The sequence below is a fragment of the Pan paniscus genome, chromosome 5, assembly GCF_029289425.2.
Source record: "Pan paniscus chromosome 5, NHGRI_mPanPan1-v2.0_pri, whole genome shotgun sequence".
Taxonomy (NCBI): domain Eukaryota; kingdom Metazoa; phylum Chordata; class Mammalia; order Primates; family Hominidae; genus Pan; species Pan paniscus.
In genome coordinates, this window is record NC_073254.2 from 56,937,969 (window position 1) to 56,953,838 (window position 15,870).

General features: G+C 48.1%; 2 protein-coding genes across 18 annotated transcripts in view; one reads left to right on the plus strand and one right to left on the minus strand.

Moving 5' to 3' along the window:
• The window catches only part of TRERF1 (transcriptional regulating factor 1), a 224,166-nt gene extending 213,840 nt beyond the window's left edge, over positions 1-10,326 (minus strand). For 5 of the 15 annotated variants that reach the window (XM_034962099.3, XM_034962098.3, XM_034962097.3 and 2 more), the window contains exons 1-2: positions 9,671-9,884; positions 9,174-9,258 (exon numbers count right to left, since the gene is read on the minus strand). The gene's annotated coding sequence lies outside the window, so the exon portion shown is untranslated. Of the gene's footprint in view, positions 1-9,173; positions 9,336-9,515; positions 9,612-9,670 lie in introns of those variants that run through there. The other 10 variants (XM_063604902.1, XM_063604900.1, XM_063604897.1 and 7 more) reach the window with 7 other exon arrangements.
• A 481-nt stretch (positions 10,327-10,807) lies between these two features.
• On the plus strand, positions 10,808-15,576 carry LOC106634882 (uncharacterized). 3 transcript variants are annotated; one of them, XM_055113609.2, is made up of 3 exons: positions 10,808-12,274; positions 14,069-14,139; positions 14,722-15,435. In XM_055113609.2, exon 1 carries the CDS (start codon positions 10,808-10,810, stop codon positions 11,909-11,911), a length of 1,104 nt encoding a protein of 367 aa, XP_054969584.2. In that variant the 3' UTR covers positions 11,912-12,274; positions 14,069-14,139; positions 14,722-15,435. The 3 variants fall into 3 exon arrangements, with proteins under 3 accessions (XP_054969584.2, XP_054969582.2, XP_054969583.2); XM_055113607.2 differs by having other exon boundaries at positions 10,808-14,139; positions 14,722-15,576; XM_055113608.2 differs by having other exon boundaries at positions 14,069-15,435.
• Positions 15,577-15,870: the final 294 nt, after the last annotated feature.

The window sequence follows — 15,870 nt, forward strand, 5'->3', positions numbered from 1 at the left end:
CCATACTGCCTTCTAAAGAAGCTCAGACTCTTCAAAAGGAAAGAGGCCCCTAAATGTCCTTACTTACTGTGGCTCCCCCTGAAAACCCCTCAGCTCGCATGTATTCACCCAATTAACAAAGAAAAGCGAACTCAAGCCCCAATACTTGAGAATCAGCCTCATTACTGGTGTCCTTCAGTTGAATTTAAGGGAGCTTGGTATCTCCTATTGTAATGACAACAGAGGGAACTCAAACGACACTCCTATTAAAACTCCTTGGGCATCAACTCCAGCTTTTTTTCTTTTCCTTTAAAAAGAAAAAAAATCTTTCAAAGGAGTTAGATTGGGGGCAGTTTCCCAAAGACCAAGGGAGGCCCTAGGAGCAGCCTCTGTAATGACAAAGACCCCTAGAGGCCCTCAGGAAGGATTCTTTCTGAGGGACCAAGCTGTCCAGGGCCCTGTTATCTCCAAAGTCAGAGCCCAGGGGCTAGAGGCCACACCATCTAGAAATGACCACTAGACCACCCAGGTCCCTCTGCTGAGGGGCCCCACAGAAGGGACAGAGCTGACAGTAGGACACAGATGGCAAATAGCTGCCCAATTTGTTAAAGTCAAGTCTTGGCCTTCATTATAAGGCAGCCTTAAAGCTTTGTGCTCCAGAATAATGGAGGCAGACAATTTAAGTTTTCAAAAATGTCATGCCAAAAACATGCTTAAATCATCTGAGTATTTCCAACTAAGCTCATTGGAGTTGTAAGCCCAAAACACCCAGATGATCTTCCTGGTTTCCATGATCTTTTACATATATTCTGTACCACATTCTTTTATTTAATGCTGTATAGTATTATCTATTTCAGAGTGCACAAAATTTGGAAACCATTCAAATTGTGGCATTAAATCAGGGCTTTGGATGCTGGCTGAACAGGTGACTCTTAGTTGATCATTTATTTATATTTTCCAATTTTACTTCTCGAGCCTCAGTTTCCTCAGCTATAAAATGAGGACATCTACCTTCTCTGGTTGTTGCAGAACACAAATAAGATACGTCAAAGAGGCTTTGGAACTACAAAATGCGAGTTATTTCAGTGATGGCCTCCATTTCCTCTCTCTCTGATTTTTCGTTGATTTCTTCCTTCTCTCTATGAAACCAAATCGGTATCAGTTCCACTGTTTTTCAAAATCAACGACACATATTTATTATACAAATACAGAAGAAGCCCCATTATCCACAGGTGTGGCAAAATCTCAATAATTGCTAAATCTAGGTGATGAGTACAAGAGAGTTCATTATACTAGCCTCTCTGCTTTTGTGTATGTTTAAAGTTTTTTCATAATAAAGATCATTTTTAAATAAATAAATAAAGCTTCACCTTCTTAGGCAGAGGCCAGGAGCCCGATTAGTGAAAAGCGCTGGATATCTTTTTAAAATGAGAATTGACTTTCCAGCATACACAGTAAGACTAAGGGCTAATGACTGCTTTTAGGTAGATTCAGCTTCATAGCACAATCCTTATTTGCAAAACAAACACTGAATGCAAATGAAGACGGCTAAGACCGTAGAACCTCAGTCGGGTTTCTTGGGGTAGGTTCAAGGTTCTCCTGCACCCAGTTCACAGGATTCTTTGTGGAGCAAACCAAGTTTATTTGGCCCTTTGGGTGGGCAGGTCCCAGATTCTGAATATGGAATCAGAATTTGAACCTGTATTGACTGGCACTGCCCAGCCAGCATTTCTGAGGCCAGCCTTTCAACAAGAAGAGCAGTTTTGCTAAAGGATCACAGAGAACTTGAAAACCCCAAATAGAAGGCAGCTACACGTAGGGAACAACAGTGGGAGTGGACAAGGGAAATGTTTCGCTGGCTGTCAGATTTTATATCTGAAAAGAAGACCTGGCTGAAGATCAAGTCGCCTCGCTGCTGCCTCTGTTCTATGCCTCTTACCGTTGACATCGCACTTTCCATACATGATCTGATTCCCTCTCACAACTTGAAGAGGAGAGGTGAAGATGGTACCAGCCCTCTTTTTACAGATGCAGAGAGGCTCAGAGGTCGACTAGTCCAGAGCCTTGGTGTAGAGCTGGATCTCAATCCAGCTCTGACTCTCTCCTTTTCCACCCACCTCCCATGCAGACCCCATGGCTGGGAACCACCGAGGCTGGTAGTCCATGGGATATTTTTTGTGAAAGACAACCTAAACAACAGGCAGCCTTTGCTTTTTTTTTTTTTTTTTTTGCTTTTTTTTTTCTTTTGAGCTTCTTGCTCAAAACCTATGACAGTACCCACCAACTCTGAACGGGGCTGAAAATCACAGAAGTCTTTTTCTAATCATAGTTTTCAAATAAATTTAATGTGAGGCCCAAATTACTTTAACTGAAGACTCTTTTCTCCAAGCTAAAGAATTCACTCTTTCCTCTGTGCCGCTCAGTAACGCAGTCAAATGTTCAGAAAAATGCAGTACCATTTCTGATGCAGTCTTAACCCTTGAGTCTCTGGCTGGTATCAAGTCCTAAGCCCAAACTCCTTCCCAGGGACAAGGGCAGCCTCAGCCTGGGGAGGCAGAGCATCTCGGTCCTCCACAGAGTCCCCTGCCTGCCCACTCCTTAGCATCTGCCCCCTTATCAGTTTTTCTTCCCTGTCATGATGGAGCAAGTCCCTGAAGTATCCCCCACCCCCTTACAAAGGCCAGATCTTCCCCTCAGACCTTCTCAAGGGCTTTTTGCTCAACTGACCCAACTCGTTTCTCTTGATCAGTCACTCCCTCTCCACTGATCTTTCCCATCAGCACACAAATTACCAACCCTTCCAAAAAACCTCTTTCCCTTGTGCACATCCTTCCAGCTCCCACTCCGTTTCTCTGCTCCTCGCCTTTCATCATCAAATTTTGCCAAAGAGTTGACTACACAGGCTGTCCGCAGCTCCTCCCTCACGATCCCCTCCCAACTCTCTCCAGTCGTGGTCCCAGCCAATCCTTCACTCCACTGAAACTGTTCTTCACAAGTCACAGACAGATTCCATTTTGCCAAATTCAGGGCCTGGCGCAGTAGGTCACATCTGTAATCCAGCACTTGGGGAGGCCAAGGCAGGAGGATCACCTGAGGTCAGGAGTTTGAGACCAGCCTGGCCAACATGGTGAAACCCCGTCTCTACTAAAAATATAAAAACCAGCCAGGCGTGGTGACACATGCCTGTAGTCCCAGCTACTCGGGAGGCTAAGGCAAGAGAATCACTTGAACATGGCAGGCAGAGGTTGCATGAGCCGAGATCACGCCACTGCACTCCAGCCTGGACAACAGAGCAAGACTCCATCTCAAAAAAAAAAAAACAAAAAACGATGAAACAAATCCAATGGTGATTTTTCTGGCCTTATCAGCCTCAGGAAACACTACACACACAGACACACACACACACACACAGCACACACTTCCTTCACACTGCCTGTTTTTCTCTCTCCACGGGCTCCTTAGGGCATTCTGTCCACTGTCCTGCATTTAAATGCTCTCTCCATGCCGATGGCTCCCACATTTTTATCTCGTGCTAGGTGGTAGATCAGATTACCCTACTTGACATCTCCACTTTGAGTCTAACAGGCACCTCAAACTTAGTGGTGCCCCAACTAAAATATCTTGATTCTGCCCGCCTCCCTCTCCCAATCTTTCTTCATCTCAGGAAACAGCACCACCATCTACTCAACTGCACAAGCCAGAAACCTCGGAGTTCTAGATGCTTCTCCCCACCCCACAGCAGCCCTGCCCATTCTACTCCTAATGAGCATCTCACACCCACCCACTCCTCTCCATGCACCTCCTTCGCCTCCTCCTCCACCTGCCTCTTTACTGTGCTCTGCCTTTCTCTGCTCTCTTCTCCACCAATGCAATCTTCTTAAAACGTGAATTAGGGGCTGTCGCTTCCCACTCCAAACTTTCTTTTGTTTGTTTGTTTTGTTGTTGTTGTTTTTGAGATGAAGGCTCGCTCTGTCACCCAGGCTGGAGTGCAGTGGCACGATCTCCACTCACTGCAACCTTCACCTCCTGGGCTCAAGTGATTCTCCTGACTCAGCCTCCCAAGTAGCTGGGATCACAGGCATCCGCCACCACGCAGCCTAATTTTTGTATTTTTAGTAAAGACAGCGTTTCACCATGTTGGCCAGGCTGGTCTGGAACTCCTGACCTCAGGCTATCCACCCACTTCGGCCTCCCGAAGTGCTAGGATTACAGGTGTGAGCCACCGTGCCCAGTCCCACTCCAAACTTTCAATGGCTTCCCACTACACTTCAAATGAAATGTAAACCTTTTCAAAGCCCAGAGAGTCCTGCACAATCATCTCATGCTGCCCTCCCTCCTTCATCCTTGACCACCTGTGCCTCTTTGAGTTCTCCAAAACCAAAGTCCTTCTGCACAGGCTCTCCTCTGCTTCATGTGCTGTCTCCCCCAACCCCCAAACCTCAGAGAGGCCTTTCCAGGCTACTCTAATGAAATCCATCCAAGTCACTGGACTTGTGGTTTCATCAGAGCACTGATCACAATTGGCAAGCTATATTTCTTTACATGTCTGCCTCTGGACTGTAAGTGAAGTGGTAAGGGTAGGGGTATGGGTAGAGGGAGATGATTATGTCTCTTTTAATTATCAATATATTTCTGGAGCTTTAACACAGTGCCTGGCAAATAGTAAGTCCTCAATAAGAAGCTGCCGCATGTATGAAAGAAACCAGGGCTGCTTATGGCATTAAAAAAAACCTCGTTCGCAGCCAGGTGTGGTGCCTCACGCCTGTCATCCCAGCACTTTGGGAGGCCAAGGTGGGCGGATCACTTGAGGCTAGGAGTTCAAGACCAGCCTGGTCAACATGGTGAAACCCTGTCTCTACTAAAATAAAATTAAAAGTAGCTGGGCATGGTGGTGCACGCCTGTAATCCCAGCTACCTGGGAGGCTGGGGCAGGAGGATCACTTGGACCCGAGAGGCAGAGGCTGCAGTGAGCTGAGATTGAGCCACAGCACTCCAGCCTGAGTGAGAGAGCAAGATGCTGTCTCAAAAAAACAAACAAACAAACAAAACCCTCGTTCTTTGAGCTCAGAGTTATCACTGTTATTTAGGCACACGGGTTCTTTGTCCCCTTCCTGCTCTATCAAACATATAAAAAGAAATGTTTATGTTGCTAAACCAAACCCCAACAGCTCAGCATATGCTACCCCATGCCAGCTCATCGTCTTCCATGATGAAAGACCAAGAATCATCTGTTTCTTCAGTAAACCAAATTACTACAAGCAGCTACTCTGAGAACTTAAAATTCTTAGAAAATATCATAGAGGCTTTTTGTTGTGTGTTTTCTCTAGCCCAGAAGAAAAGATTTATTAAGAGAGCCCTGGGGTCAAACTCATGTTACTGAGACTATATTATTCCTTAAAAATGCCCACAGCACCCTTGTGGCAACGCACGCCAGTAACTGGAATCCAGCTGTTCTTGTCCTCCTCTCTCCACAAAAGAAATCAACTATTCGTTAGTTCTCCTTTATTTTACTGGTTTCCCTTCAACATGCAAATTCAGAAATATCATTAATCCACAAGATCCCAGATGATTTTAATCCTCCCTCCTCCCTCAGCCACACAGTTTTATGAGGTCAGAAATAAAATGAGCTGAATTCAACTGCCTTTAGAGCAGGACCATGAGCACCACTTATACCGCCTGGGGTATAAGCCACTTGCCTAGATCCTTACTTTTCTTTTTTGTTGTTGTTGTTTTTGTTTTTTTGAGACAGAGTCTCGCTCTGTCACCCAGGCTGGAGTGCAATGGCATGATCTCGGCTCACTGCAACCTCTGCCTCCCAGGTTCAAGCACTTCTCATGCCTCATCCTCCCAAGTAACTGGGATTACAGATCCCCACCATCATGCCCAGCTTATTTTTGTATTTTTGTAGAGACGGGGTTTCACCATGTTGGCCAGGCTGGTCTTGAACTCCTGACCTCAGGTGATCCGCCTGCCTCGGCCTCCCAAAGTGCTGGGATTACAGGCATGAGCCACCGCGCCCAGCCCTAAATCCTTACTTTTCATGGCAATGTCCAAAGTCAATAAAAACATCAAGAGCTTCTCCCAAAAATGCCCATAGTGAAATACAGAGAATCCTGGTGATAAAAATGATACTATATCATTATTATGAACCTTATCACAAATATTCAGCCAAATCCCAATTACCCACAGAAAGCAGGCAAAGCCACACTGGGCTTTCTGGTCTCCAGCTTCTCCCCAAAGCTATCTCCTCCTGCTGCCTGGGAATAAGAGCTTGGTTAACCTTAGACTTGACCAAGGATTAGACAAGTTAACCAACTGGCTGGAGAAGAAACTTCTAAGATGAACAGAAATTATTTTTGGTACCTAGGATATGTACATGCTGCACTCTCTGTTAGCGCATAGAATTGAGAATTTTTTGTCCAAGACACTGGCAGACATTTATTCATAAGTATTTCCTTGTGTTTGATGGTCAAGATCACCAGGCCACTCAAGAGTCCTTTCTGGAATACCAAGGATCAAATCCACTTTCTCCATGAGAAGACAAAAACAGAAGTTAATCAGCTCACCCAAGTCCATGAAGCAATTGGCCGTTGGCTCAGGAAGAGACTGTCAAGACCTCTGGAGACCTCGCTTACAAGACACAGAATTTCAGAGCCAGAAGGGAACTCACGGATCAAACCACGCACTTTTAAGATAAAAAATCCAAAGCCCAGAAATGGCTAGAAATTGGTACCTTCCCCACCTTTCTTTCCAGTGATGTTTCCCCTAGCCTTGAGCATCAAAACTACCTTTAAGTTCTTTGTCACTTTACCAATACTGTAAACTTGAGCCAACTATTGAACACAAGACAATTTTAACACTTCCTGGCTAATCAGCTTCACAGAGAATCCTTACATTTGTCAAAAAAATAACGCTTTCGGTTATTATAACCAACCCACCCATTAAAGAAGGAGAAAAAGAAAATCATAAACAAGCTTTATTTTTTGTGACCACACATTTTATTATACAAGCAGCAAAGAACACTACAGTCTGTCTCCTCTTTTACACTTTAAGTTCCTAACTCAACAAAAACCACAGGCCCAAGCCGGTTATAGGAGGCAAAACTGAGTACTTTCCACACAGTTCATAGAACAACTGTTTTCACAGCAAGCTCACATAAATGCTATGTGATAATAACACATGCCTGCTATGTGGAAGCCTGCTTATCAAGCTGTGAAAAGACCCATGTTTACTATGGAACCTGCAAAATTAATCTTCTCATACAGCAGAAGGGAAATGCTCTTTTTGGGATGTCAAGCTGGCTTCTAAACAATCCTTTGGCGAAAATGGACATGCCTAAAAGGGCGGAGCCCAGAGAGGTGTGTCACTCCGGGTATCAATTCCTATAAATCAGATCCTGACAATCACCACAATATTTTAAAAAGAACGAATTATGATTCATGGGCCTTCAAGCCTTTATTACCGCAAGAACATTCTCGGTAGAAGAGGAAAAAAAAAAACCTACTGTGACTTGATTAATGGCCAAAGCAAGACAATAAAATAAATCTCATAAATATAAGAAAAAAAACCTGAATGACTGCTCTTGGCTCTGAGGCTGGGCATGTAAATAATTCCACCCTGGAATGAACATACATAAAGATTTTGTTTACCCTCCCAGCAAATACAACAACCAGACTCAGATTTTCATCAGGTAAAAATAATAGCTAATTTGTTTAATGCCTAGTTAGGAACATTTGATAAGCAGCAATAATATTTAATTCCCAACTAACTCAACTCTCAAACTGCCAAATATCAACCCTCAATCTGGAAATCTGACGACAGTTAGGAAAGAAAAAAAGCACTCTCCATCAGCAACGTGTAGCGAGTTTTTTAAAACCCATTTTTCTCGACCCTGCTAGAACAGAGCCTGTCTACAGAATTGCAGAAAGCTTAACCAACCTCAGTTAACCCCACTGCCTAGTGGCTACTCCCTAACCCTACTAAACGTCTCCGGGTTGGACCCGAGATGCTAAAATTATCCTAGCAAAGTTAAAACTCCCAGCATCATCAAGGTAGCTGACAGCTAAGACCTACAACTCTTCTGCAGAAACCAGTAGGCTGAGGACCAAGAAAACAGAGGCAAGGAGAGGCAAAGGCTGCTGGTTAACTAGTTAAGCGCTGAGGACTCCTGCTGTTATCCTCTCCAGTCAGTGAGCATCAACACCACACTTCCTATCGCCAAACTCCTTTCTTAAAAGGGTCAGTGATGCAGAAGGTGGGTGCTAACTGGGACAACTTAAAACTCCCCTTCTTAAAACTCTCCTCAATGACCTGCTGAAAAGTGCACCAGGACCGGTTTTCAGGAGATATTTTTTAATGAACTCTTTAGCCACTACAGGGGCGGTCATTCCTAAGCACGACTTCCACGCACTTCACAAGACAGCCCAGGCCATGCTGAATTGAAGCCATCCCCTTCAGTACGGGCACTTGCCAAAGCTGCGTCTAGTCTGGGGAAGAGTTTCCACAAAGCTGGCTCTAACAGGCCGGCAGAAGACACACGGAGGAACCAGAAAGCGTTTTCTTGTAACCTAAGGATGGCAGGCGCACATGCTCCAGTCCAGTGCTGGCCAGAGGCTGCCTGCCAGGTGCTCTCGGCCTCCGCTGGTGAAGGAGTGGTTTGGTTGGTTTTTAATATCTGTTTCTTAAGACCACCGGCAGTAACTTCCCAGTCTCCCAAACTGAAGTTGGGGAGTGAAGGAACAGGTTTACCCCCTTACACATTTCTCCCATCTGGGTGGCCACACTAACTTCTGGGGAGTACCCAGCCCCCACAGAGCCCGCAGGCGCGTATACATACACATATGTATCATGTCAAAAACCCCAAAAGGCAGAGTCCTGCGGTTTCTTAGTTGGAGAATGAAGCCTTTATAACATCACAACCTCAAATGCAAGCCCACCATCACTACCTTTAAGCCAGGGTTGCCAATTATAGCGCCCACCTCATCCCTCCCCCTTTGCTGGGATGCTGTGCAGCCCGGAGAGGGAAGAAGGGAAGAAGGGAGAAGGCCTGCTTGCATAGTGAAAGTAAAGGGGGGGGGAGACTTCTCCTTCTGTCTCCCCACTCTTCCCTCCCCACTTCGCCCCACCCCCGTCTTCTCGAGGAGCATCCCCAAACTAATTTTTTAAAAATGAAACTTAATAAGCTTCTTGCCTACCTTGGCTGTTTCTGCAACAAGTGCATGGGCAATCCGACGAGAAGACCAGTATCCGCTTGGGGGGTGAGATGGGGGGCGAGCAGAGCTGATGGAGTAATTTCAATATTAATTTATGTCAGCCGCCTTCTCTCAGCGCTACTCACTTACAGTACTGCCCTCAGCCTGTAAACAAATATCGCTCCGCCAGGAAACATACTCCCCAGATGCAAGCCCCTCTCCCCAGCAGGGAACCTGGCCCCTCGTCCCCAGGACAAGAGTGTGCTCCCCCACCCAGGGTAGGAAGCTTTGGGTTTCCAAAGCACCAACCCACCACCTCCTCCACCACCCCAGCAAGAAACTTACTCGGTCCGTCTACGCCTCCACCCTCCCTTCAGGAAATCTACTCTCCATATGCATTCAGCCTCCCCGCAGGAAATCTGCTCCCCCCTCCCCCCTTCTATATACATGCACCCCTCCCTCTCCTCCTCCCCATGCGCCCTCCCCGGCCAGAAACTTACTAGTGAGCAAGCGTGCAGGCTCTCCTGATGCTGGAAACTTACTCCCAGATATAGCGCCCGCCAGCCCCCTTTCCCAGCCCTGCTCCCCTTCCTGCCCTCCGCCGCAAGCAACTCCAAACTCTCCGCATCCAGCCGTTCTCCCTCCCCGGTGGAAATTTGCAGCGCCGGGCTGCGCGCGTGCATCCACCCTCCCCTTCAGGAAACTTACTCCCCATCTGCATGCACCGCCTCTCAGCCATCGCTTAGAGGGAAGGGGGTGTGCTGGGGAGACAGAAATACATATGTATCTCTCGCCCCTCCCCCGGTCGCAGCCCACTCGGGGCCGAGCCGCGGTAACCTGGCCTTACCTTTGCATTGCTCCCCATCCTCGCCCCCTCCCTTAACCCTCCTTATCCGCTCCCCGGTACCCCCCTTTTTTCACCCATTACCCACCCCTAGCAACCGTTCCCAAGCTCCTCTCGGCCTTTTTTTTTTTTTAAATCCAGGATGCAAATTCCTCCCTTGTCAGCAAATCGACTGTCAAATTATTTTCTTGCAAAAGGAGAAAGGCGGGGTGGGGGGGGGAAGCAGGAGCAAAAAGAGGGGGAGGGCGGGGGAAGGGAGGGAGAGGGACCGAGGAGGGGAGAGATATCCCTCCGCAGAGCTGGGTCTGGCCGCGGGCGGGGAAGCAGGAAGTAAGGTGTCCAGCGCCGCGACCGGCTGGTCGTCCGCCGCGGCCCCCGCCCGCGTCCCCTTTCCCCCGGGGCGCAGCGCTCCGGCGGGCGCGGGCCGCCCGGCGCATTGTTCGCAGCCTTCGCGGCGGTGCGCTGCTGACTTTATTTGTGCGCTTTGCGTGTGCGTGAGGTTGCACCTTTTGTAGGCTGGCGAGTCTCTGGACGAGGATGGGACGGGGGACACGGGCCCAGTTGCGGCCCTGCGCGAGCGGGACCTGTCAGCCCTGAGGTGCAGCGGACTCTCCGGCATGGCCGGAAAATCGAGGCCGGGGAGAAGGCAGCGTGGCCGGGAAGCTGCCGCCTTAAACCCGGACCAGTGCAGGATTGCTTCCTGCGTAGCCGTCCCGGTTATTGTAACACGCTTTGCAAGCTAACGACTGGGGTTTGTGAGGGGGTTTGTTTATTTTTCTAAGGGTCTGCAAAGATGCCGAGGTCGAGGCGGGCTGCGAGGAGACGGTCCGCGCCTACCCCCACCGCACCCTGGCCTCGGTGGGGCTGGGAGAGGGCTGGGGCTCCGGAGAAGGGGCTGGAGGTTCGCGAAGCGCGCGTCTCCATCCCTCCGCCCCGATGGGGGCGGGGAAGGGGTGCAGTAGACCGCGCTGGAAGAGCAGCTCTCCGGGGAGGGGTCTCCCTCGCTGCGGCAGGCGCAGCAGGCCGGGGAGGGGAGTTGCCTAGGAGAGGGGCCGGGCGGCGGAGGGGAGGGGAGGAGAGGGGGCGCGGGTGCAGCCGCCGCGCGCGCTCGCCCCTCCTCGCGCGCCATGACTGTGGAACGTGGTGCCGGGGAGGAGGGACGGCCGCCGGGGGCCGCCCGGGGCTGCTCGGCATTGGTGCGGAAACCCGAGCCCGGAGTCGCTCCCTCGCGCTGTCTCCTCCTCCTCCTCCTCCTCCTCTGCGGGGGAAACCGCTGCACCCAAACCGGGAGCAGCTGCGAGCAGGGGGCAGGGCGCGGGCTGAAAGGCGAGCCAAAGGTTCAAACCTCCGCGGCGCGGGCGGGGGCGGAGGGCAACAGCAGGACGGCCCCCAGGTCCCGAGAAGGCGTGGCAGTGGTCGGCCCAGGTGTCAGGGAACCTGGCCTGAGACCCCTGCATTTCCAAGCTTCTTTCCTGGTCAGAGGAAACGTGAACCAAAGGTAGTTCAGCTAAACAGACCACCTCGAGCCGGGTTCGAGGCATCTGTCTCGAGGGCAAGACAGTATTTTTTGCACGACAGAAAGTTACACCCATTTTTTTCCGTGGGGGAAATCGTTGCGCCCCTTCCCCCAAAATGTCGCGCAAGAGGAATGACCTCCCGCTACCCAGACCTTCGCCAGTGTCCCCCACCCCACCCCCACCCGGGCGCTGGGTGTGGATTGGGCGGAGGGAGGCTATATGGGAGCTTAAAGCATGAGGTCATGAGCGGAGGAGACTGCTGCCAAAAGCACCCGAGGTTTTTGTGTTTTTTGAGGGGTAACGGTTCTCCATCTTCAGCAGTGGAAAGTCCTCCCGCCTACCCTACCAATTCTGGGGCACGTGGACCAGAGAGTCCCTGAAAAGAGGAGGGGACCTGGGCTATTTCGCTTAATGAGCGTTTGGCGCGTGCCCAGCCTTTATGGAGCCCTTCCACATAAGCAAAGAAAGCCGAGGGACGGCGCACAGTGTTGCGGCGACTGGGAAAAGCTTCAGATGCTCGATGTCCCCCGCCCTCTTTCCTCAGTCCTCGGTCATCTTCCAAGTGGGCTGCTTTCTGCGATAGCTTCCTGTCCCCCTCCGACCCATTCCTCCCAAGCGACTAAAACTCCTAATGACATTATTTTAAAGCCTTCAAAACCCTCTTCCATTGCCCTTAGAATAAAGCCAAGTTGTGATTTCGCCTCTACAAACCTCTCCACCCGCCCAGCTCTTCCTCGGATATTGTAAGCCCCGTCAAGCTTTCTTTGTTCAAGGGGTGGAGGAGGGGGCGCCTAACCTTTCCCCTTCCACCTCTTCTTACTAACTCCTGCTGGACCTTCAAGATTTGACTCAACTGTCAGTAACTTCAAGATGCCTTCCTGAGGGTACACCCAGGTCTCTACCTCAGGGGAAAAGACCTACCCTAGGTCTCCTGGCAGCAGCGCTGTGGCCGGAGTTGGCCCCAGTGGCGGCCTTTTTCCAAGCGGAGGAGGAACAGCCAAGCTAAGCTTGACCACCGTCACCGCCCAGGGACCTGAGCGGGAGCTGGCTGGGACAAAACCTCAAAACGGGACTTGGGAAAACCGCACCGCCCAGAAAACTCAGCCCCTCCACCTTCCTCCCAGCACACACACACACCCTTTTAATCTAAAACTCCTCCCCGGGGCAGATAAGGAACCTATTCCGAGAGTTAAGTTAATTGCCCCAGGTCAACGTGGAAATTCACAGCCTGTCTTTCCAGCTCCTAAACCAGAAGCTGCAGAGAAGGAAGGATTTGGGATTTGCGGCTACACAGCCAAGGACGCTTTTGTCATCTTCAAAGGTCCCCCTACACCCTACACGCTTGGCCCGCTCTGTTCATTGCCAACAGAGTGATGGTAATGCTAGATGGTTAGCTCTGCAGGCTCTGACCTTAGGCAAATTAACCGCTTGGTTCAGTTTCTTTGCCTGTAAAATGGGAATGATAGTATTCATATCATAGTGTTATTGTGAGGTTTAAATGAGTTATTTTATGTAAGGCCTTAGAGTTTAAAGCAAGTTACTAATATTTGTGAATAGGGTTGTGTATCCTCCCCCGCCCCCCCTCCCCCCACACCTTCCAAAGGACTCTAGAAAATCAGATCCTCAGAGTCTTAGCTGATTGAAGCATCAGAAAAATATCTATGGGGCCAGGCGGGGTGGCTCACACCTATAATCCCAGCGCTTTGGGCGGATGAGGTAGGCGGATCGCTTGAGCTGAGGAGTTTGAGACCAGCCTGGACAATGTAGAGAGACCCTCTCCACGTTTATTATTAAAAAATAAAAAATTAGCCAGGCATAGTGGTGCATGCCTGTAGTCTCAGCTACTGAGGAGGCTAAGGCAGGAGGATGGCTTGAGCCCACGGGGTTAAGGCTGCAGTGAGCAGATTGCCCCACTGCACTCCAGCCTGGGTGACAGCGCAAGACTCTGTCTCAAAAAATATAATTATATATAGAGAGAGAGGGAGAGAGAGAGAGAGAGAGCACCAAAAGGACTGGGAAACACCGGCAGATGCACAGACAATGCATCCCTGATTTTACCAATAGACTTGACTCCCAACAATGCATACTCTTGAAGGCAATCCACAGGTTGAATAAACCAAGTCCATGAGCGCTGGGTCTGGAATCTTTCTACAATCAGGGTCAGAAGGAGGGTGACTGAAATTAAAATATTAGCTTGGATCTTTGAAATCAGAGTCAGGCTGAAAAAGTCCCAATCTTAGTTCAAAACCTGTCCTGCATGACTGAAGCCCTCCTAGGGCTGCACAAAGTATAATGGAATTATTATTATTATTATCATCAGATCCTAGTCTTACCATTCTCAGCACTTATCCCCATAGCAAAAGACCATTTTTAAATGTAATTTATTCTTTTGGAATAGGTTGAATGCATTCACATGGTTCCAAATTCAAATAAACAGCAAGAGGTCTCCCTCCCATCCTGTCTGCCACCCACTTGGTTTTCCTTCTCTGGAGGCAACCTGGGTTAGTGGTCAGAAGATGCATTTAACTGTTTTCCAGCTGAGGCCTTGTGAGAACTCCTCGGACACCAATTTAAATCTTTATGTCCAGAACTCCTTTCTCCAATCCAGGTAGAGCCACTCCCCTATCCTATCCCCACTCCCACCCTTCCCCCCTTCAGCCTCAATCCTAAGCAGGCTCTATTAACAATGATGAGCCACCATTTCCTCGAGCTACTAACAAATGCAAATGTTTAAATACTTTGTGGTTCTTTTTCCTCTTCTACATTAATTGCTAACATTTATCGAGTGCTTTCCATGTGCCACGCACTGTGCTAAATACTAGGCATGCATATTCTTATTTAATCTGCCCCAAATCTTCATCATTATCCTTATTTACAGATGCAGACAGAAATGAAAGTTCAGAGAGATTATGTAATTTGCACCAATTTGCATCCAGGCCAACCTGAATCCAAACCCTATCTCTTTTTACTTTTTCTTTCCTTTTTTTTTTTTTTTTTTAAACAGGGTCTCACTCTTGTCAGCCCAGATGGCATGCAGTGGCACAGTCTATGGAGGCAATCAGGGTTAGCAGTCAGCTCACTGTGGCCTCGACCTCCCAGGCGCAAGTGATCCTCCCACCTCAGCCTCCCCAGTAGCTGGGACTACAGGTGTACGCCACTACCCCCAGCTAATTTTTGTATTTTTTTGTAGAGATGAGGTTCCACCATCTTGCCCAGACTGGTTTCGAACTCCTGGACTCAAGCGATTTGCCTGCCTCGGCCTCAAAAAGTGCTGGGATTACACGCATGAGCCACCACACCCGGACCCTCTCTCTTAAATAGTGGCCCTTTTGCCTCTCTGCAACACAGGAAAAATTCTGTTAGCCTGCATCAGAAGGAGTGGCATGGAGGCTTTGGAGTTAAGAAGATTTAATTCAAATTATGTGTCCGGTGCCTGCCAGCAATGAGACCTTGGTAAGGTTTCTTAACCTCTCTGAGCTGGGACCGTACCTTCTGCGTTGGTTTAATATAAAGGTTAAATGCATGTAAATAAATGACTTCTAAAATAAATAACATTCTAAAATGTTAGTAACAACTAAATACAATATTTAGATCTTGTGAGGATTTGATTTGAATAAATAAATTAGATTTTTTTAAAAGACAATTTTGAGACAAAATGTAGACTCTCAGATATTAAGAAAGTAATCACTTTTTCAGATATGATAATGGCATTGCAGTTTTTTTTTAAAGTTCTTATCTATTACAGATACATAATGAGGCATTTTGAGTGAAAATATATCTAGGATTTGCTTTCCAATACTCCATCCCCTCCCCATCAAAACACTAAATAAATAAAACAAGATTAGTGAAATACGGAAAATTGTTGAAGTTATTCATTATTCCATTTCTCATATGGAACTTTCCATACTAGTTTCCCTACTGCTGTTGAATATTTGACATGTTTCAAATACATTTGAAATAAATTTATTGTCTGAGATGATCAGGTTGAAAAATAATAAAATGAAATAAATTTAAAAGTAAAATAAACATAACCCTTTTAAGCATTAAAATTAAAAATTATGAGGCTTGTTGAATTATTACTGTTATAAATAATTACATACATGTATTTTTGAAACAGTCTTGCTCTTTCACCCAGGCTGCAGTGCAGTGGCATGATCACAGCTCACTGCGGCCTCAACCTCCCAGGCTCAGGTGATCCTTGCACGTCTGCCTCCCAAGTAGCTGGGACTGCAGGTGTGCACCACCATGCCTGGCTAAATTTTTCTCTTTTGTAGAGACGGGTTTTGCAATTTTGCCCACACTGGTCTTAAAGTCCTGGGCTCACAGGATCCTCCCACCT